Below are 24,382 nucleotides of genomic sequence, written 5' to 3' on the forward strand. Positions count from 1 at the left end.
AATGAACGAAAAAATTATGAAAGAACAAACACAAAATTTGGTTTAATGATTTTAACTTCCGCCGCCGCGCCGACCGCACCGTGTTTAGCGCAATGCGTGAAGTATTCACGCAGTCTTGTAGGCGCTATGCGTTCCACGCTGACCGCACTGTGTTTGGCGCAATGCGTGAAGTATTCATGCATTCTTGTAGGCGCTATCCGTTTCACGCTGACCACAAGAACCGCACTGTGTTTAATGCAATGCGTGCAGTATTCGTGCAGTCTTGTAGGCGCTAATATGTGTTACATGCCGATTGCCGCGCCGAGGGCTTCTCCTTTTCATCTCAAGTCCTCGTCATCATTTCTCCCTAAGTCGCGCCGTTCCAGGCCAAATTGTGTGTTTGGTTTCTCTCTTAACTCAACTAATTGTAAGTCAAGGTGCTGTCTCTTATATCACTGAAAGACGAGAAAATTAGAAATTACTATACTCTCAGGAAATGAGAGATTTTGTAGCCTTTTCTCGTTTGTAATTTTTTTTTCTAAATCAGATTTTTTTTATACCTACATTTAAAAAAATTGCAAAATTTGCCGCCCCCTAGATTTGCCGCCATGGGCCGCGGCCCATAATCCGGCCCTGACTAGTCAGAATTACCGCCACCTCTATAGAGAGACGGTCTGGATTATTTCCTTCGGAAACATACTGCTCAGTGGCAGTATAAGCGGAGAACAATGCATGATCGGAATTACTCACAAGCTCCGCACAGGAATATTTTGTATCATTGTTCACACCATTCATTTATTTTTTTAAAAAATTGTTTCATTCTTTTACTTTTTCTAAACTTTTATTTAACATTTCACCTACTTACAAAGTATTAAGAAATATTTATGTAGGTCATTGCCTAGATTCTATGCAATCTAGCTTTTAAAACATTTATTTTCCGCTTGTTCTTGCTGTTCTAAGAACCGTACTACCTAACTAGGTATCATTCCTCAATCAGCTTCTTTCCTCTAGGAGGCCCGCATTAGAACTATATAAATTCAGATTAAGAAACCCTAGGTTAAAAAGGTCTTCAGCATTAAATCATATTAATAAAAAACAATGTTTCCAATGTTCAGCAAAATGCAGCAATACTACTTCAAGAACACATCCTTGTAAGGAATTATGATGATTTTCCTTAAAAAGAAAAACTTTCTTTACGCTTGGAAAACGGACTCACCGTAAAAAATCCCACGAATTCCGACGAGTTGTAAATTTTTTTCCCCAGTCTGGTTGTTCAGAAAAACCATTCCAAAAACCTCGATGAAATTTGAAGTCGCAGTAGTGACACGTAAAGCGGATTGCATTTTGCAAAAAGAAACCCAGAGCATTCCAATGTTCCATTGTGCAACATATATTCCGTGCAATGAAATTACTGAAACCTTGCAAAAAATTAAATTTACCAAGGAAATTTTCATATTGAATTCATAGTTTTTTAGGTGTAAAAATAAAACTTTTTTTGATGATCAGTTTATATTTCAGAGGTAAAAGTTCGGATCGCATGAGATACATTTAAAACTGAATCTAACTCCGATACGGCGCGATACTCGCGAATTGTTCGCAATAAAGCGTGTAGTTTATTGCCTGTTCCTTAATTTTCACCTTCTCGAAAATCGTGAAAAAATCACTCGGAGCTTCCCCTAGGATAGCAAATGAAATAACGTCAAAAACACCATACCTCTCTTCCTCGCGAAAAAGCGTCTTAATAATCATAACAATAGCTCGACGAGAGTAAACAGAATTTGAGTGGCATTCAAATTCAATTTAACTACACCTCTGCATGAGAGTGCCGGGAGGAATTGAGTGGAGCAGGGTGGGGGGATGGGGTGGGGGTGGGGGGGGGGGGTAGAGTCGGAGCGACGACGGGAATATTAGAACGGAAGCCGGGATTATAATTGACTCCTGGAAGCGGGGATCCGACTCGGGAGCGAGAAAAATCAGCGGCGGAGATTAGAATTAGAGAGAGAAAGCGGAGTAAAACGATTTGGAAGAGACAATGCGAAAACGCGACTCATCTGCAGGCGCACGGCGAGGAAGCAGCGACAGATAAATTCAGGGCGGGGGGCGCTGTTTTATTTATTTACCGAGCGGGAGGAACGGCCCGGCGAAAAACCCTCCATGCCGGGGTGGATCCGCGGGGTGGGAATGCGCTACCCCCGGCGGAGGGGCGGAGCCTCCCGGAGCCAATCGCGTTCCCGCGGAGAGGAGATAGCTGCGTCCCGCACGCGGGATCACTCCCGACCCGGCTACAAATCCGTCAACCCTTCATCCCTCCGGTGTTTCACCCACGGATCCATCTCCGATTACGCGCGCAAATCGCCGTTTCATCCCTTTGACGGATCGCCCACGGAGTAGCCAGAAAAACCGTTTTCGTCTTTCGCACTTCCAGTCGAACTGTGGACCGTTCAGTAGCCGTGTTTTCCAAACTTTCGCTTGAAAATACGATTTATTTAAAAAGGTTATTTAAAAAGTTCTTCCAAAATCAAGTTTTATTATTGGTCGGTCTCTGCCGAGTGATACAGTTTGACACCTTTAAAATAATCATCGCGCCGTGGAATCGATTTCTTGTCGGAAGAAAAGAAAATTATACCTAAAATTGTGGTTTTGAAGTTGCGATTTAGTTTAAACTCTCTAATCAGTTGTGTCAGTGCAAATTTCAATCAAGATTTTCGACTCCAACCGGAATTCTTAACTCGGATGGAATTTAAATTTTAGTGCTAAAAAAGTTCGACGAACAAGTTCTAAAATTCAGTTAATCAGTTCCGATCCAATCGACTATTTTTGGTGGTGATCAATTCGATTTATTCACTCGCGTTGTCCCCAAACGATTCTCACCACGTGTAAGCCACGGATAGTTATTAATCTAAACTCGACTTGGAGCTTTTCTCGAGTACCTGGTATCGCGGCGTCGAACGAAATGTCCTCGCGCCAGGGCTGGTAAGCGTGGTAAAATGCTGAAGAAAGAGAAGATGATCGACACGGTCTCCTTGCGCCTGGACCCGGTGAACAAGCAGTTCCAACACAAGAAGAGCGGCAACGGCAGGGGCTTCCTGGAGTGCTACGCCAAGAACGGGCAGCTCCAGGACTTGACGGAGGACGACGACGCTCCGATGGGACAGGAGCTGCGGCTGGAGGACCTGAGCGGCGGGTGCTGCTCCAAGGGGAGCAAGCAGTACCAGGAGTCCATGAAGACGATCAAGAGTGGAGGCGCCTCGTCCGTCTTCACGATCGAGAGCATCCTGGCGCCCACGTGCAAGCCCTCCACGACGTGTCTGGACGTCTTCAACGTGCACAACGTCAACGTCAATGCCACGTCGCGGATCGGTGCCGGCTCGGGCCTCGCCTCGCCGCCGTTGATCAGGCACCCCTTCCCGCTCGGACACCTCGCCGCCGCCCTCAACCCCTCCGCGGATTTCTTCGGTTAGTCCACTTTTCTTACTCGGCATGTACTTTTTCACACTGGAAAACAAAAACTCCGGCCGTGGAAGTCGTAATTACGGGCTATATAGACGTACCGCTCGCGTTCCGGGCTCAGAGGTCGAAAGTTCTGGGCGTAGCACCCGGAGCAGTGGAAGCATCGGCTACAGCACCCGGAACTTTCGACCTCTGTGCTCGGAACGGACGGTATGTCTATACAGCCCTAACTTCTTCTTCAGTGTAGGAGGGCAGCGGTTTCCGACCGGTGATGGTCTTCGGACCACTTGGCGCGGTCCGCGGGCTGCCGCTTGGTGGTTCGCGAAGGGTTCGCCTAAAATTTATTGTCCGAAAAGTCGAATTAAAAAAGCATATGACCAAAAAAAGGTCCTCTAATTTTGTAAGTGGTCCGCGACTTCAGCTTTTAGTGAAAAGGTAGTCCGCGGCCGAAGAGGAATGGGAGCCCGCATGGAAAAAATGAAATTGCTGATTTAACAATTTCAAAACAAAAGTGTTCGACATGTTTCAATGTAGATTTTACATTAAAAAATACGTGGTTAAAAATCCCGTGGTTAAATTAGCTTTCCACTATTGTAAAATGTACATTCGAAAAATGTCGGACATATTTCTTAACAATTTAATTGTTAGATCAGCAATCCATTTTTCCCGTGCACTACGCTCCCTGACCACTTCGGGGTACAGCCCCGTCACCCATTACTCGGTTACGCTGTACTCTTATGATTTTATGTTGTAGAGTCTGATGTCAATATTGTCGATGAAAAGGAAGTTTTCACACTTTTTCGGTATTTGTAGTAAAAGTTTGAGCGAGCATCTTATGAGTTTCTAGTTTTAGTGGACGTAACATTTCCTTCGATGAGAAAAAGTGGCTTAGTTTTCGTCTTTTTTTAATTAAAAAATAAAAAAGTAATGATCCGAATAAAAATACTTCTTTCAAGTTTTGACAGTTTAAATAAGAGAAAGTCCAAAAATGCCTGAAGATCGGAAATATTCATTCTAAGACATCAAAATTCTCTAAACGTCTTATTTCACCCTAATACTCTCCTACAGGTACGCGGAAACGGTTTAAAGATACATGTATCAATACCTGATGATTTAAGAATAATGAAGAATAAAATTTCTACTGTCTACTTGTGATTTTGATAATACATTTACATTGTTCTTTTCAGTATGTTTAAAACGGAACACAACTTTGTGCGATGCCGTACAAAAAAAAAATCCCCTTTCTTCGAATTCGAGTTGTAGTTAGGACACGGTAAAAAGTGAGAAGTGTTTTTCGTTTGACAAAAAATCCAACAGAAACAACTTTCTAGTGGTGTACAATTACTCTCCTAACTTTTGAGTCTCCTAACTTTAGAATTTCGCTTTGAAATTCACGACGGCGCAAAGTTGGGAAAAAGACATCAGTGAAAAGGCCATTTTTTCTCTTTTCCCTTTCGGTACATTTCCCCTCGCAATCATTTCTTCTAAAGCAGTTGTGATTTTTACCTTGTAACTTAAGAAAGCTCAAATCAACGATCTGGAAACACTTTTTCGCAACATTTATAAAATCCTCTTCGTCTCCACCAGAAAAGCAATAATCTACAATTTCAGACTTAACTATCCAAAACTGAGGCAGACATAAGCTCCATCATAGCTTAAAATTTTTTGTTTCTCCGATCAAACCTAATTTTTTAAATTTCCTCTACCCAAATCTCTACCTGGTCATAAAAAGTAGAAAGGTTGAAGAATTAATTTTCTAAAGCCTCACTTTGTTGATATTTGAGCCTTTGAGTTTCTCTCATCCTTGAATTTTTTACTCAACTATAACGAAATGAAATGACATGATTTAGCTATGGTCTTACACAAGATGCACCGGTTACACAAAAGACCATAAACGTTAAAATTTCAAGAGCCATGGAAACCTTAATATTTGATGGAAATTGAGGATTGTGAGTTTTTGGTGGTTGGGCTATTTCGTAAATAAATGGCAGAATGTAAGAACACTCAACAATAGGTTATTTGGGCATCAGTGGCGGAAGCGGGTCGAAGTATAACCTCATGAACTTTCCGCAAACATACCCACCTTAAAAAAAACCAAGACTTGAGAGAACTTGACGCTTTCGCATGAAACGCAATCATGCTAAAACAACCATGAAAACCTAATCTCAATAACGGAGCCGGGTTGAGGCCGAGAAGGGTGATGGCCATATTATGCCGTGCTAAGCGAGAACAGCATAACTTACATTGCAACTGTGTGTATAGTTACGCGGTTCTCGGTATCCGAAGTAATGCCACCCCTGAGGCCCGCGGTGCCCAATCAACTATTCAAGCGTGGCCTTTATTTACACTCCATTTTCAACAAACAACGTTATTTCATCATTGCGCCCCTTTTTTTAGGGGGGAGGGGGGGGGATTAGTCAGGAATTATAGCAACGAGTCTTGTCTTTTCTTGTCTTGTCTTGTCTTGTCTGCTTGAGGTCGTATTATAAGAGTCTATAGCATGTAAACGATTTAATCCTATTTCGGGAGATATTTTTCTTGTGTTTGCTTTTATGAAATCCAGAGACGGTTCATTCAGATTTGTAGTGGTTTTTTGTAATTTTTACATCGAAATTTTGCTCCGCTTGATAGGAGTCTTGAGCTCTAGCATAGCCCGATACATCGCTGATGGTCAAATATTTGAGGAGCAATATTATCGCTTCACCGCTCTGTAAAGGCCTTGCGTCCGCATCCCGCGCGGTTTGGGCGAAGAGATTTAATTATTTCAAATAATTAGACTATTACAATAAATTTGTATTATTTTTAACTCGAAATGATCAGGGAGATGATAAAATATTTTTTTATGAACAGATTGTTCATGTAAATTGATTAGATGGTTGAATCATTTTTATTAGACACGAAGTGCCATTGGGGGAAAAGATCCCTGCCCAAGGAGAGAGTTATCAGTTATGTATCCCTCATAACAAAGAACTATACTTTTTTGAGTTGAAGGCGTCTTGGTTTGTATCACAAAAATCTGTATAGTGTGGAAAACCTTTTTTTGAATTCAAGAAGAAATAATTCTTAGTGCCGTGTATAAAAATAAATCCATATAGTATTTTTTCGGAATGTACGTTGGATCGACATATTGATGGCCAAAGCGTGAAACCACGTACCTCCATTTAGGTGATGCAAAATGTCCGCTCCAATTTCATTTTTTCCGAAAGAGAGACAAGCCAACTTAATAGCTTGAAATTCCCACAGGATATTCTGCTGACGGAGAAAAGAAATCAAAGAAGTTTTCAAGAAATTATATCGATTCGTTTTCCAAAGAAAAAATAGACTTCAAAGGGAAATTCGTTGTCACAAATGGAAGTATATGGTTTTACGCTTTAGCGATATCGATCTATAAACCTACGAATCGCACGTGTTTTTTGAGTGAATCTATTTTTACAAATACTGAATAGGTTTGCACTTTCAACTCGAAGGTAATGTGATATTCTTGTTTTGAAGTAAGCAAAGGCACTCGTGGCTAACGATAATAGTTCCATTATTTTTGTAGCTATCTTTAAATTGAAGCAACATTAAAAATACTGTTTTTGGAATATTTCTTAATAACCGATTAGTATACGCTAAAAAATGTAACCTGGAAAGTAAACTCCCCTTTTAGACAAATGTCAAAGATGAGGCTAAATATAGGGAAATAAAACATGCAAAAACTAACCAGGCCGGAAGTAATGAATTCAATTATTCCGATAAGTTTGAAACCTCATTGTTCCATATTTATTCGATGTTTGAAAGAGAAGAAAAATCGGGAGCTATGGAAATTGTTTTTCCGCGTCGCAGGAAAGTCGGAGGATCGAGGAAGTTGTATTTACAAACACTTAAGAATTCTGCCTTGGTGCGCTTGGAAAGTTCCCGGCGATGAATTTTGCATTCGCCTTTAAAAATTAGTTCATGCTAAGTTCGAACAAACAAAACATTTAAAACTTTTCGGTTGCCTCGTGTGCCCACAAAGTGAATGAGTTTTTTACCCGAGCGAGCGGGGCAATTCTTCCGGCAAGTATTCGCTCACATATGAACAACTCACGGCGGTATATTTCATTTAGGTTCAATCGTTTGGATCATTTCGACTTACTGCCGATTTCCTCCTTGGCAGTTAAACGACATTTTAAGTTTTAACTATGCTTCATAATGCACTCAAATGGCATATTCCTTGCCTTTTTTGGCGATGTGTTCATAATCGTGCATCTTGTTCGGAAATTTCATGATTAACGTAAAAGAGACTTCACTGGGGAAAAAAAATACATTGGATCTAGAGTCCTGACTCTTGAAAACATCGACAAGAAAAAGGACTCATGATTCAATCAGACTTAAGCTTAAATTATAAGAAAATCCGCTCAAATTAAGAGGCTTGGTTCTTGATTTAAGCTTACATCTGATTGAATCAAGAGTATTTTTTCTTGTCGATGTTTTTAAGAGTCTGGGCTCTAGATCCAATGTGTTTTTTTCCAGTGTTGTGTCCTTTTTTTTAGATTTTAAATTTTTACAAGATACTCAAAAAGTCTCGTTCAGTTTTCAATATAATTGAATATTCTTACCAGAACTTCAGACGTTGCACCCAGCGAAAAATCAGGGTCAAAACCTAGTTTTAAAGCGACTGCCTTGTTGCAAACCTTTTAAGTATTCCAATTCCATTAGATCAAATAAAGGGCTTATTGGAGGAAAAAGCTCCTAAGTGCAGTTTTTGAGAAAAATAGAGGTATTAATTATTTCAAGTGAAACTAGTCTTAATGTATATTTTGCGAGAAATTCGCTCCCGAATTCCAATTGTTATGCATCAAAAGGTCATTTTGAACTCTCTTTCCGCTATAAAGATCCATGCAATTTCGACACCGCAAAAATGTATTTATCGAACTAGCAAAAACTACACTCATGCGCCTTGTCCTCTAAACCCCTCAAAATAATGGTTGTCCAAATTTATCTTATAAAAGTATGAGACCAACCTTTTTTTTAAGGATCCTTACTGTCGTCTTCTTTTATTGGAATAATGAAAATATCGTACTAAAATGAGAATACTGCTGAATGCAAAACATATAAATTTTTTAAATGTCATTGATTACATTCTTCTATCATCTCTAAAAATTTGTGTGTTACGTTACCAAACGGATATCGACAGTGAAACTACCAAACCACGTATCTCGTTTGCGGTGTTTAAAAATCTACGCTCACATTTTATTTTTTTGAAGTAGACCAAATCAATATCATTCCTTAAAATTTTCACGGAATTTTCTCCGCACAAAGAGGAAAAATAACAGAAATTTTCAAGACTGGATGTTAAGTAGTTTTTCAGTTCAAAAATAAAGTATGACAGGAAGTCTGCGACGTCGCAAACCGAGATACGTGGTTTGGTAGTTTCACCGTCGATATTTAATAACAGTTTCTCACGAGAGGGAGGACGCGACGATTGGGTGAAAAAACTAGGCTTTAAATGGAAATTGGTGGCGTGTTTGCGAGGATGCAACTATTTTGACTCTCATGTAAAGCGGCGAAGTCGGCTTTTGAAATGAAGGAGCATTTTACTGCCTCGCGTGTAAAGAATGAAGTTCGTTTCTTACATAGCACGTATGATACGGGTGCGTATGATATCGATAAACCTGACATATATTTGAGGCCAGCGGGATAACTTTAAATCTCGGAATGAAAAATCAATAATTTTTGCACAGAGAATATACGGGCCCACTGCATTTTTACTTTTTTATGTTATTAGATTCCCGAATCTATGAATGCAGAACCCTTCAAACCTATTACATTATTACATAAACATTATTTGAATTTGTTTTTGGTTCTCCGTCTTTTTATGCGGCTTACTCCTTATTAATGTACTTTTAATACTTTCCAAACTTAAAAAACGATATGTTTGCAGCTTTCGATTTGCCTCTGAAACTATCTTGGATCATTGATTTGTTATCACGCTCGTATTTTGATTTACGAATTTCACCTCGATGATGATACGTCCCGTTGGCACGTCGAAAAACTTTATGCCCTCCAATAAAACAATTAATTATATCCTTTCGCAGTATAATAAAACAACATTTCGTTTAATATGAATTAACCGTCACTCAAAATCATTTTAACTGAGTAACATAAATGTATTCTACTGCACATTTTATCCATCACCACTTTTACCGAGTTTCGATCCATTATCTTACTGATGTAATCAACCATTATGAAATAGTTACATTCATTAAAAATTTAAGCATTTCATTGAGACCCCCTCCCATTCCACAAAGAAGTTACTTTTTTTTAAATTTTATTTCATGCATTGAGTAGAGTACATACATTGAGAGGCAAGTTCAGACAGCGTGAAACTGGAAAATATCCGTACTTCGGCTTATTTATTAAAAAGTTCGGTCGTATGTACCAAAGCTCTCGGTGTTCTATCATTTGGCACGTCAAACTAAATTTTCGGTTCGTCAAACCGAGCTTTCGGTTCGTGTAACCAAACTTGTGCAGCCGAAAGTTCAGTTTGACAAACCGAATATTTGGGATGATATGGAATGCCGAACGTTCGGTTCACATACCCGATTGATTTTTTTTTTTTTTTTTTTTTTTTTTTTTTTTTTTTTTTTTTTTTAACAGTATTTTCTATCATGAGCACTTCTATTTTTTCAGCGAGGGTAGCTTATCCAAATCTATACCCAGACTTCATGACACAGGCTGCTATGGCGATGGGAGTGCACTCCTCAGGGCCCCCGCCGAAGCGGAAAAGGAGACATCGGACGATTTTCACGGAGGAGCAATTAGAGCAACTGGAAGCCACTTTCGACAAAACCCACTATCCGGACGTCGTTCTCCGGGAGCAGCTTGCACTCAAAGTCGATCTCAAAGAAGAAAGAGTGGAAGTAAGTACATTAATATGCCACTGTAGATTGTAGCTGTAGCTTCTCACTAAGACACAATGATTGAATCGATTATTTTCCAAATCATGTGAGCTCCAAAATTGCGAATGGGTGAAAAACAAGAAAAACCGTTTTATTAGCTTTGTTGACAATCCGTCGCCCTCCTAACATAAGGGCGTAACTACACTCTGCAATGAACCCTATCGCCCGTATAATATTATACCCTCTTTTGCCCCATACTTTCCCTTTTTCTGTTGTTTTTATAATTATAATTATGTATTTTATAAATATGACTTTTTTTAGTAAGTTTAAATTTTTTATAAATCACATGTATCTTATAATATCTTCACAATATTTTCCCGGGCTCATCTCGATGTGCAGAACTGCAGATACGCCATTTTGTCAGCCGGACAACGAATCAACTTACTCTGTTTGAAACACAAAGATATTGATCACCATAATTTTCTCCCTCGCGTCTCAATTTCGTGCAATGTATCATTCATAGCGACTGGTCCGTTTCCGTTTTTATTTTAAAACCGTCCCTTGTTCCCTTTTTTCCCCATTTCCTTTTTTTCGTGATTTCATTACTTAGTTTCTTTCAAAACCCACCCTAAAAATGATGTTTTTTCCCCATCGCCCCTAAAACAAACGCGTGGGCGTGGGTGGGGATGTAAATAAACGGCGGTGATGCATGAAACACAATAGCAAGCACATGTCCCGTAGGTCATGGTTGGAGAGCGTGGGCTCGGGGCGATGTCAACAAGGCGACGATTATTTTGGCAGTCAATTTGCTCTTGCTGATCAGCAAACAGGAGTTGTTTGCTGACGTCGAAAGACTCCAACTAGTTGCAGTCGTCGCTTGCCTCCGAGGCAAAGTTGAAAAATAACTTCATTTGCCAATTAAACTAAAAAAAAGAAAGAAAGGAAAAAAAATTACGCCGGCAGTATGCAATAATTTATGCCGGAGTCCAATGAGAGAAATAAACCTGAACACTACATTTACACATAGACAGATTTGATCGTAAACGACACCGATAGAATCTCAATTTTTCCAAGAATGTCATTTTTAATATTTATCATTCATGCACATGCAAGTTCTTTAAAACATACTTGCGTGTCCAATATTCAATGTTAAGTAAATATGACTCTATGACACCCTCTAACACTCGCAGGAATTCCAAACTTTTGTGTCGTAATAAGCACAAATCTTGTGTTTATATGACAAATCTTGGGTTCGTGACAAATCTGAGTTCTAGAATTGAAGCAAACTTTTTGGCGAGACATGAAATTGGATTGTATTCAGAAACAAAATATTAATGGCAAACAATCACCTTGTCGGTGTGTTGTGTTGCTATGTGTTGCTCAGTGTCAATTTTGTCAACAACACAAGCTTTAACAATTGAAGCATCGACATATTGGCATTATTGGCGACAATTTCCGTTATATCGCGAACCTAGACCAACACGGGCCAACTTAAGCATCAAAAATTTCTGGGAGTGCATTCTCTGGCACTTTGCTTAACATCGGGTCCCAACATTTCCACACTGGAAAAAAAAAGTATCACAATCTCAACTATACTTCCAGCTGATTTTTGCGCTAGCCATAAGAGTAGATGCACTAGCTACAAGTGTAATGGCACCAGCTGGCAGTGTAGTCAATCCAACTACACTTATGTTAACTACGAGGGCACCAACCAGAGGTATGATTGATCCAACCGTACTTTCAGCTGACTTATAAAGATCTCTGGCTCGTACAACTAATCTAATATCTCGTGCCAAAATCAGCTAGGAGTATAGTTGGGATTATAATACTCTTTTTCCGTGGAATATTCTCTTTTCGATCGCAAAGCAAGATAACGACAGGGTTGCAATTTTTCATGAAAAATAAAATCTTGAAAATATCATGTGAAATATTTCATGAAATTTCAGAATAATATGAAAAGATTGAAAAATATTTTTCGAAATTAAATGCAACATTAAGTGAAAGGCGACCGATTTTTGCCTTGGGGTACGCATTTGAGTGCGTGTTGTATACCCAGCCCCTGAAGATATGTTTCAATAATTTTCATATTTTTCACAACTATGTGCAATTTCATGAAATATTTCACGGAAATTTTCAATATTTCATATTTTTCATTTCACCCGTGCAACTCTGGATAGCGACGACTCAAAGAAATTGGCAACGGGTAGGGCACTCGGATTCCTCTATAGGCATCGAGTATTGGTTTAGGTATCGAGACGGTGGCAAAATATTCGGTGCCACCGTGCCGCGCCGCGCCTGCCGCTCGCCAAAGGCCAAAGGTGTTGCGCGGGCAGCTGTTATGTCCGACTCCGATTAGCGTGTAAACATACCCAACACGAGCACTCGTGTTCGCCAACAAAAATGTATCGGGTTTCATCGTCGTCACCGCCAGCGCCCCGATTCGGCTGACTGCATTTTGACTCCCAGACAAACTCTGCTGTGTCCACTTCTCACGCCCAGACATCCAATTAGTCCCAAATTGACATCAGGGACTAGATTGTGACGTCATTCACGACATTTCGCAGTTTGACTTGATTTTGGCTCTTCAAAGAGGCTCATCGATGGAACTGTTGACTGTTGTCTTCAGAGATCATCGGCCCTACGATCTTTTGCCGGAATCGCACGCTAAACTTTGCACCTGAATATGGAAGTCAACAGTCATCGCTCAGCAGCTGAAATTTCGCAAATTCGAGTTATTTTCATCCAGATGTGTATCAAATCTATTCGAATAGTTCAGACAAATCCGACATTATCCGATGGTCGCTGAGAACCGTTGCTGAATTTTGCGTGTGTCGCGCAAAATTCAGGTATCGGGCCTTCAATCAAACTTATAAACTACTGAGAGAATTCCATGAGAAGTATAAATAAACCAAAAACCTCTATTGAAAAAACTTTAGTTTCTTGCAAAATGCACAATCACCCCGCTGAACTGAATATCAAACTGCATTTCTATAATGACTGCAGATCTCTCTCCGTAGACTTTCAGCTCATTGCCTCTTTGATTAAATTGGACGTATTTCTGCCAAATGGAACTATGTGTATTAAAACATGAACCCTGAAACCCATAAGAAAATATACATAACAGGGCTCAAGTCATAATGCATATAGTTTCGTTTGGCAGAAATACGTCCAATTTTCCTTGCAGCCCGCGACTTTTCGAAATTTAAGCTCCGAAGAGGCTAATAAGTCTTCTGTAAATGTCAAAGTTAGCTTATTAATTAGGCTTTTCTACAAGCCCACGACATCTCCGAAGTTGAGTCGCAGAGCTCCAAATTCGGGTTTTGGTAGGTCACCGAACCAAGCGTCAGGGTTTTTAGGCGCTCTAAGCGGGGGAACGAGCGAGCGCTTCAAGCCGGGAAAGCGGAAAGCTGTTATTGTAAAATGCGAAAAAATGTTTTCATTATAAATATTATGCCGACGATTGCGGAGCAAAAATACAGGATTCACATTATATTATAATAATTTAAAGATAAAAATCCCGCCTTGCAACCCCCTCGGCTCGACAGCGGCGGGGGTTACGGGGGGTGAGTTCGAGGAAAAGAAGATGCGCTTGATTTGGCTCTATCTTGTTTACTTTCATAATAGAGATTCCCCTGCTCTCAATCCGCCTGCTTGTCTACACCTCGCCCTTCTACCCCCCTTCTCTCATGTTGCTTCTCGTCTCCTCCCCTCCAACCCACCCTTAAATCCTTCTTCTAGCAAATTAGACTCCGTATCACTAAAAGCTCGGATTCCTGGTTTTCCTCTGTTGGCACATCGAGTTACGATAAAGTCACAGGGTGCTGCAAATTTAAACTTCGTCGGAAAAGGCCATTATCTTCAATGAGATGGGAATGACGGTTGTTCATAAATCATGAGGTTAGAGGATAAATTGTGCTGATCTTTAGGATCTTTTCCTTTTTCTTTTCAAAATGAATACCGTAAATATATCTCTAATCCTATACCTAATAACTCCCATTTCTAAACTATTTTATTAAATGTCTCTAGATGGCAGTAAGCGCCTCAACTGGAGTAAAATCCACTAAAACAACAGAAGAAGAAGAGGAGGTTAGGATTTACTGGTGACGGTTTTCTTCATTCTTATTCGTCACCAATGCGTGATCGTTGATAGGGAATGGGAGCATTGGAGCAATCTAACTTAATACCAAAAACCCCATAGAATATTTTAATTTTCATTTATTTCATGCCCTTATGCACAGATGCTTAAGAAAACCTAAATCGCACGGTAAACTCGGTTTCTTTTATCACGTGTTGTATGTTCTTCAGAATAATAATATTTTCAATAAGCAAAGATTATAACCCGCAGGAGGCCTGTACGCAAGCGTCTACTTTACGTCTAAAACTGTTCATTACAGCACGTTGAATACGTTGGTTGGACATAAAGCTTAATTTTTGTATTGCTCCTGATGTATTGCAGTATCTTCTATGCATTTTTGAGGTTCTGAAATTCGAACAAGCTATAGAGTATTGTAGGCTTATTTAAAATCCTTCAAACTTCAAAGACATGTGTGGTGTTTATTGTTCTAGTCGTTCGTTTAAGTCTCCGAGTTAATTGTATGAAACTATACTGAGAAGAGATACTTTATCCTTTTATTTAAATGGAAGAAGCATTCCAATGGCTTACACTCTTGTCCTACAAAATCACATTCCGCAACAAAATTAGAAATATTGAAATTTTGAGCGTTCGCTAGTTGGACAGTTCTTCAACACCATGGACTGTAATCGCTAACCCATACTACCGCATCTAAAATACATATGTTATTTTTAACCTCTCAACGTTTCGTAAAAAAAGAACGCGGGCATTTATCATGAATTTCGTCACACTTAATGATTAGTAACAATATTAAAAGTAGAAAAAGGCTCGCAGTTAATAAAATAAATAATTTTAAAAAAAATTAAATTTGGAAACTGGGTCAAACATTTTCTAAACCGCGAAATTCCTGTGTAAAATCGCAGTCAGGCAGTTCACTCGAATATCATGAATTAAAACACAGATTGGTATTTTTTATCACCAATACGTGTTTTATATCATCATATATTATGAGTAACTTTTCTTTAACATGAGTTAATTAACTCAACTATCTGACTGCAATTTTACACGCACGCCGAGGTTCAGAAAATATTCCACCTAATTCTCGTTTTTTTTTTTTTTTTTTTTTTTTTTTTTTTTTTTTTTAACAGCACTGAAATTAAGGGTAAAACCACGTCGAGGATATCGAATATCAAGTGAATGCTCAATTGGCGGGGCGATGCAATTAAGCTATTAGCCGAATAAGTAGAACCATGCGCAGCTAAAGGAGGGGTGTCAGAGGAGGAGGCTAATGTGAAAGCCCATGTGAAAAGTTAAATCTTTGTTACAGTTGTGCTGCGGTCTTAATTATTTGCTGAAGGGGTGGGTGAGTCGGAGGGGAGGGGTGGAGGGAGCCAGAGAATGGTGTATTAATATATTTGTTTAGCTGGAGAAAGAAATGAAGCCCTTTGGTGGCTTAACAAGGGTGGCTCGGCTTGCTCCCAGCCTAGCTGCCTCTTTCGCGCCCTCGCGATCCTGCAAGGGTAGAAGAGTGGGGGTGTGGGGGGGGGGGTGGCTGAGAGCGTGCCAAGTGGGTGTTTCGTTATTGCTCTTCGACTTGAGTGTACAAGGTGCTTTTGAGTCTGAGCAGGACTCACACTATGATTTTGAAACGACGTATGTTCTCATGATTACCGTATGGGATGCTTCGCGGCAAACTGATTACAGTGCCGTGGCGTGAATGATCGATTATCGATATTTCTCCATTTGAAGCTGTAGTAAAGAATCGATTATCAAGGTGTTCTCTGCGAACACCTTAATAATCGATCCTTTTCCATAGTTTTAAATGGCAGATCAATCGATTTATCGCAAAGCACGCCACGCCACTGACTGATTATTCCCTCGCGCTACTAGAAATTGGTGTATTCAACGCTCAGCAAGCGCAGACATTTCTTCGCGGGCATTTTTAAGCACATTCAAACGAATTTGTAAATCGGTGTTGTTACATGAGCTTGACAAAATACTCGTGATTGAATTACTATTCTATAAGAGGTTCTATTATCACGATTTGATCTAGTTGAGCGTAGAGCGTTTATCTTTTAAGGACTTGAGTGCCTCAATCAATTGAGGCCCTTCAGAGGAACCAGAGTAACCACAAAGTTGGCCTTTTTTTTTCCTCTCTCCAACTTTCACTGATTATAGGAACTAGTATCGAGTAAAAAGCGAGGAATTAAAAAAAAATTTAAAAAAAGAGGAAAGAGGAAGAAACTGTCCCTTACACGTCGTATTAATTCTATTATTGAAAGATAAGAAAAAAACATCAAAAATAAAGTGAATCCGTGGGAAGTTCTGAAAGTAAGATATATGTTACAATCAAAAGCCGAAATTCAGCCAAGTCGTGATTTAATTATAGTCATTTTTCAATTCGACTAGTCACATCACGACTGGGTGTCGGCTTCTGACAGTAACATGTACGCAAAAAGAAGAAAAAATTTAATCTGGAACAAAGATTTACGCCACTCTCTTTCAATTATTATGTACTCACTTTAATGTCATTGCATACTCTAATATTTTACTGAGGGGGTAATTTCTGAAATTTCGTTTTGTAAGTCGTCCTATACCAAGAAAAACGATGCAAAACGTGAAATGTTCGTAAACTTTCCGTCAGAGTCGATATCAGAACGCCAAAAAGTTTCACGTTTCAGCGTTACAGATCTTACTGCTGGAGTAAAATAACCGACTCGCCGACTCGTAGAAACGCTAAAACCATAAGACGTACGGCCACCCCAACTTTCAACAGCCAGCCGCCGCAAAGTTGAAGCACCCTGTACCTCGACTCTTGTTTACTTTGAGTGCAAATAGCGAGCTCTAATATTCTTAAACTTGTCCTGATTCATTTAATTATCAAAACAAGTGCTTCGTCCTCCATCGCCCCGCTGTATCAACACTCGACCGCTGCTCTCGGTTCGATCGCACAGCCCCGAAGATGCCCAACCGCACCCCCCCCCCCCCCCTCCACCGCTTTCTCGACTCGAGCGACCGTAAACACATTTATGCATTAAGCACTTGTAGGATTCCGCTAATGTTTGCCGCTGTAGATCGTTATCAGCTCAGCATTCAGAAACGTCGCTCCGCCCTTACGACGAATCCCGTAGAGTTGCCATTGAAGCCCAGGGTTGGGGACTCGGGGGTGTTCGCTAGAAAGGGCTTCTTCTCTGAACGCACCGCACTGCTCGCCCGAAGTTGGATGACTGTGCGATAACGCGCTGGGGAGCGTGTTTTACCGAAGCGGGAGGAACAGGAACGAAAAATAAATTTTTGTACGTCGATTGAAAACTCGGATAAGGAGCTACTGGTGGTGGGCCCTTTTGTCGGTTGCAAACTTTCATTTGCGAACGCCTGCAAGCGCGTTTGCTTTTGATAATTCATTGCTGATAAGGGCATTCCCTTTACAGGTGGGTTAACCTTTCTGTAGAAAAATATCAACTCAAGGACAGTTTTAGATTAGAATATTATTTCCACCGTTTGTACAGTGGGTGGAGGACCGAAGGACAAATGGACTACATTTTTCAATTAGAGGAACTACAATGGCTGGTTCATTTTAGAAAGATCATACGCGCCTATAGTTTCCCTATGCAAATAGGTGCTTTTCGGTAAGACACAAAAATCTTCGTCCCTTATTGCAAAATACAGTCCAAATACAATCATCGTTATTTTTCCCATACCACGCGATGTTTTTAATTTTGAAGGTGTGGGCGGAGAAGCGGAAGTTTGACCTGAATATAAGAATAATATAAAAATTTTTAATTGCTATTTTTCGGGGTCATCATGGTCATTAATTTTTATCGTGACTAACTTTGCCCTTTGTGATGGCATAGCTTCTCATAAACTGGAGGGACTAGAGTTTTAGCGCTCGTTTCAGCGCCGTTGAGCTGACACGGATTCCAAGAAATCGGGAGAGTGCGCCGTTATTAAAACATCAATTAAAACTGAGCTAGCAACTGAGTGCTCAAGTGCTTTAATTAGCGTGCCTTTGTCGTCGGAGAGGTGTCTTTGCCAAGTTCCAAAGGATCGTGAATAGCACTGGATCGGGGAGCAAGCGAAACGCTCCGATTTTCCGGATCCCTGGTCCGTTATCACCTCCGGGTCGGCCTTTATCCGTTTTTGAGTTCTTGAGCATGCCTCAAATCTGCAGAACCAGCATTCAAGGCGTGCGCCGAGCTCTGGATGATCAAACGCCTGATGATGAACTTGTATTTCTCTTGTAATTTATGAAATCCTAATTAAACAATTGATAATTAGGGAGCAATCCGTAATCCGTATACACGTTGTTATTTCGTAGAATCTATTTTTTTAAAGGGAAGAATCAAGTATAGGAAAGATGGTCATTCCAAAACCTATTAAGTCTAAAAGTCAAATTTTAAAGGAGGAAAAACATTTAATTAATTAGCAACACTCATGGAAAACTCAGGCAATTAAAACTACAGTTTTTCGATTTTTAATTTTTTTTCTTGGTCACAGAGTCAAGTACATATGAGTGGAGAGATAATTAAAGGGCATTAATGCTTACTCATAATTGACGGAATTCAAACCAGATTCGAGGTAGATGGTGTCGCAGACTGAGGACGCAATAATACGTTAGGTCAAACGCCTTGATACAACTATTCGCACATTATGGATGTCCGTGTTGCATATCGACGGTGAAACTGCCAAACCACGTATCTCGTTTGCGATGTTTAAAAATCTACGCTCACATTTTATTTTTTTGAAAGAGAACAAATCATAATCATTCCTTGAAGTTTTCACAGAACTTTCTCCGCACGAAGAGGAAAAATCACAGAAATTTTCAAGACTGGACGTGGACGTTAAGTAGTTTTTCATTTAAAAAATAAAGTATGACAAGAAGTCTGCGACGTCGCAAACCGAGATACGTGGTTTGGTAGTTTCACCGTCGATATCTGATAATTGAAGGCGCTTGCACTTCCTCTTGCCGGCCGCTTAGAGGAACGACTCGATAGTGCGATGTGCAAACGGAGTTGCTACTGAGACTTTAGAGCTTGACTTTCAGCTAGAATTCAGACGCAAGCTCTGTCAATGCTGTATCCTCTGAAGCTTCTCCGTGAAAAAGTCAGCAAGAATTGAGGGCCTAATTTATTAATTCTCCCTTCTTTCATTCTACAAATGTAAGTTTTTATGTATATTCTTAAACTTACCGCGTGAGCACACATCTAACTGAGGAGGAGCCTATTTATCAAAGCATGTTTTGATTACTCTTATATAAGTTTCTTTCGTTTAAAGTTTTGAACAACACCGCAAGCTACAGTCAATTATTGAACGTATTTCTGCTAAAGGGAAGTATAAGCGAGTGGGAAAGATGGGTTCGGCTCTAGAAAGTTGCGAAAGAAACGATTTAAAAGTGGGTGTGATTCCCTATGAGGAAATGGAAAAGAAGGATTTTACATCCTACCAAACAAATCTGTGTGAGCAGATTCTGTTCTTTTGTCATATCTTCTCGAATACTTGTTCATTCATGCTCAGTTCACCAAGTAGTTTTCTCTTAAACATGAGATTCACAAACTTTCAGACACCTGCAAATTCTCCATTCAATTTAAGAGTCCTAAAAGTACCCGATATTCCCAGGATCGTGGCACGTGCATTATTCTAAATTAATTTTACGAGTTGGAGCCACTCGCGAACGAGTTGGGCGGGTATGGCGGCGGGCTCATTGTCCGGAGTGAAAAGTTGGGAATGTTAGGCGGCGGCGATGGTGGCGGCTGGCGGAGCGGTGGTTGCGGGAGAGAGAGGGCTCTAAGCTGCAGGCACTGGCAGTTATTTTGACTCCGCGATCTGATTAGCTGCTCTTCATTCATAATTAATCCGTTCATTATTTCTGGCCCACCCATACGTGCATATCGGCCCATGCGCCCGCTCCGCACTCCAGTCACTGCCAATTTCGTCGAAATTCCTGTGATTTTCGCCAGAGTAAGGATTTCAACTTCATAACCAGTGCTCCCATTTTCCGGAATTAGTAGCGAATTCCGGAACTTTTTAAATTTTCCTGAATTTTTACCAAAACTTGCAATTCCCGAAATATTCTGGATCTTTTGCATTTTTCGGAACTTTCTCGGAACTTTTGAAACAATCTAAAAGGAATCCCGGAACTTTTGACGGTCATAAAGTGGGAGAAACTGAAACAAAAAAGTTCCGAATTCCGGAACTTTTGACGGACATACAATAGGAGCCCTGGTCATAACCAAACGGCATGTATGGTCATGTTAACAAGATGACGAAAGAGAGGCTGCTAAAAAGATGATTGATCGAGTTCCTCCTGGGAGGAGTAGCAGTTCTCCATTATGCAGATTTCTAATTTTCCACATAAAGTCATCCTGAAAATTCATATTCCATCCTTAAAATGAATCTAAACGGCAATTTTTGTCCTGGGGCATGATTTTAAATCCATCGCATTTCAATTTTGTAAGGATACATTCGATATATTTTGTACCTGAAGGCACAAGTTGAATCAGTGACCGATTATACCAAAACTACGTAAAGAGTAGAATGTGACTTCTAACTGGACGTATTTCTGCTGAATGGAACTATAGACGAGTGGGAAAGATGGGATGGGGCTTGCTCCGGAAATCTGCATAAGAAACAATGTTAGGGAAATGAGAAAGTGGGAACCAAACGGAACTAAGCTCCAGCTGTATGCGGCACTCATGAGCCATTTGCATGGCAAAAGAGCGATATGGACAGGGCTCATGAGTTAAAGAACCCTGACGGTGCGTCCCTGTCGCATCGTCGCCGCTGACGTCACAGGCGTTTTATAATTCCCCTTCATTCCTACGGCCATCGACTAACGAGCACTTCCCTTATTTCCTACCTATCTCTGGTTCCGTTTAGCAGAAATACGCCCAATTTACAGGTCAAAAAGTAAGGTTTGAATTAAAACTATTATTTGCAAGCAAGGCGGAAGGAACGCGACTCTTCGTCCGTAATTATTGGTAGAATGCTATACTTGGCAACGCAGGACTGGTACATTTTGAGATGAGCGGGTTGCCACCCTGCTCCGCCGTGGTTCATTTACTTGCAATCTCAAACTTAAACAAGCCGACAAAAACTTCATTGGCTTGTCAACCCTTTCAGCCTCCTCGCCTTGCGCCTGCATCTCATTACACTTTCAACGGCCTCGGTCAACTTTTAATTCTCGCCATGAATTCATTTCTGCATCCAAAGTTAAGCGTTTCTCGGAGAAAGTTAGTCTTGAAAATAAATCGTGATATTTTTAAGGGATTTGTTTCTCTGATCGGAAAATACGCCATAATTTATCAGAACTCTCTTACTGTCGTGAGGGGACTTTTCTTAATAATGGTTCTTTCACGTACTTCTGATAGATAATTCATATGGAGAAACCAAAATCTTAATTCAGTTGATATTTAAGACTAGGTCCAATTTTATCTCTCTCGATTGGATCGCATTTAACAAAAAGGAACCAGCGCGATTACAGTGTTTTCAAAATCGTGCAACTTCTTCTTTCCTTTTACAAATACTCAGCATATCGACGGTGAAAGTCGGCAATCACATAATTCGGTTTGCGACGTCGCAGACTTCCTGTCATACTTTATTTTTTAAATGGAAAACTACTCAACGGCAATTCTTTAAAACTGTCATGATTTTTCTTCTCAATGCGAAGAAAATTCTGCAAAAACTTCAAGAAATAATATCAATTTGTTCTCCTTTAAAAAAATGACGTAGAGGCGGAGATTTTCAGACACCGCAAACGAGTTATGTGATTGCCGGCTTTCACCGTCGATATGCACAGTTTTCAAATGTACACAATTATTTTCCCTTAAAATTAACAATGTTTTAGTGGAGGGCTAAAACTACATATTTGCTGTTCTTGGAGATATTTTAGATAATCATGAATATCACGCTGGTTCCTTTTAAATAAATGCGATCCAATTAAACTGCACAGGAAAGAAAATTATACATTTTCTGCCCCGACATTAAAGAAATATTTTACGTAAGTACACGGTAATTCCTAGGGGACGTTAAAGCGTTCCGCTCGCGCTTTTCTCTTCTTTTTTTCTGGAAACCGCCTGGAGCACAAAGAACCTTTCGTAAATTGTTGAAAAAGAAAGAGGATTGTCCCATCACCTTAATTTATTTACTCGCTGCTTTGACGCTTTTATAACCTTGGAATCAACTCCCCGTTTTCCTCTCTCACTCTTCATTTATTTCTGTGGACATTTTTAAATGAAACTGACTACTCTCACACTTGGAAACCGTGAAGATTTTTCATCTGAAGAAAACAATCGTATGAAAAAAAACATTATAAAATAAAAAAAAAACATTTTACTGAACTTTTCTCGAAAAATACTAAACTAAAGTATTTGAGACATGGGAATAAATTAAATCGAGTAGGGGCGAGGGAAATGCACCAAATCCTCCCCTCGGACGACTGACAAATCCGCCGGAACTTTACCGAAAATGATCAATCATACTAAAAAATTGTATTATGAATATGTTTTATATCACACGTATACGCGGCTATTCAAGTTGCTCCACTTTGAGACTTAATGATATAGTCGTTGCACCCGTCGCAAAAAGAGAGGCTGAATTTCCTATTTAAGTTATTAGACCTACCAAGTAGGAAAAAAAAATCTGTGAAAAGACAAATTAGAAACAGAAAGAATTAAGTACAGGAAAAAATTCAAGGACTCGTGGAGATCCTAAAATCCGAAAATTAATCTCTTGATGTTCCTTTCAAAAAAGTTCACTTTTTGCAGCTTCACTATAATTCTCCTTCGTTGCATGCCCTCGAGTATTGTGCTTAATAAGTTCGGGTCAAGAAGAAACTGAGAAACTACACAAAACTTCATCGTCACTTAAATTAAACTCCTCCCGTGCTCATTTCTTATTTTCGAATTTTAAAGTTTTAAGAATTATTGCGCATTTGCCAATTTCAATTTTTTATTCCTTTACATCACTGAACTTCCCTGCGATGGAAATCCAAGAACATGCGCTCAAATGTGTTTGGAATGAGAGCAGCATGTACCGCGAAATGCGGATAAAATATACTCCTTTGTGTATTGCAAAGCGATTTTTCCGATTTCCCATGGGTTGAATGATTTCACCTTTCTCAAACACTGTAGCCGAGAAATCCGGTTGATCCTGAACAAGGACCCCAAAGCGAGACTTCCTTCCTGCCGGGCTAGAGAAAAATGCCTTATGAACATTCGAATGTTGCCAATCTCCCTATCAGAAAAGAACAATTTTTGAAAAAAGTTATAAATATTTCACAGAATATGCATTAAGACTAGCTTTGCTTAAAATCATTAATAATTCATTTTTTTAAAAGCTGCACTTTTGCCCTTGTCCTCCAAGTCCCTCATTGAACAATTAGACAGAAACACACTTTACAACCACACAATAAGAAAGAGTGGCAAATATTTCTTGTTAATATGGGGAGTACGACAAAAAGTAACCGGAACGTGCTTACGGTTAACCTTTTTGGGCTAGGTTAGTCAGGGCCGGATTGAGGGGGTGGCCACATGGGCCGTGGCCCATGGCGGCAAATCTAGGAGGCGGCAAATTTTGCAATTTTTTTTTAAATGTCGGTATAAAAAAATCGGATTTAGAAAAATGTTACAAACAAAATCTCTCATTTCCTGAGAGTATAGTAATTTCTAATTTTGTCGTCTTTCGGTGTTACAAGAGACAGCACCTTTAATTAATCGAGTTCAGAGATAGACCAAACAGGCAATTTGGCCAGGAACGGCGCTGAGAGAGAAATGATGACGAGGACTTGAGATGAAAAGGAGAAGCCCTCGGCGCGGCGGTCGGCATGTAACACATATTACCGCCTACATTCCCACAAGACTGCACGAATACTTCACGCATTGCATCAAACACAGTGCGGTCACTGCGGTCAACGTGAAACGGATAGCTCCTACAAGAATGCATGAATACTTCACGCATTGCGCCAAACACTGTCCGGTCAGCGTGAAACGCATAGCGCCTACAAGACTGCGTGAATACTTCA

At 40.0% G+C, this 24,382-nt stretch overlaps 1 protein-coding gene across 1 annotated transcript in view; it reads left to right on the forward strand.

The window, feature by feature from the left end:
- The first annotated feature begins 2,278 nt into the window (after positions 1–2,278).
- The window catches only part of Gsc (goosecoid homeobox), a 40,797-nt gene continuing 18,693 nt past the window's right edge, over positions 2,279–24,382 (forward strand). The window contains exons 1-2 of the mRNA XM_019041828.2: positions 2,279–3,435; positions 10,084–10,313. Coding sequence (XP_018897373.2) covers positions 2,967–3,435; positions 10,084–10,313 — 699 coding nt within the window. The 5' untranslated portion in view covers positions 2,279–2,966. The remainder of the gene's footprint in view (positions 3,436–10,083; positions 10,314–24,382) is intronic.

This window comes from Bemisia tabaci, chromosome 3 (assembly GCF_918797505.1).
Source record: "Bemisia tabaci chromosome 3, PGI_BMITA_v3".
In the NCBI taxonomy this organism is placed as follows: domain Eukaryota; kingdom Metazoa; phylum Arthropoda; class Insecta; order Hemiptera; family Aleyrodidae; genus Bemisia; species Bemisia tabaci.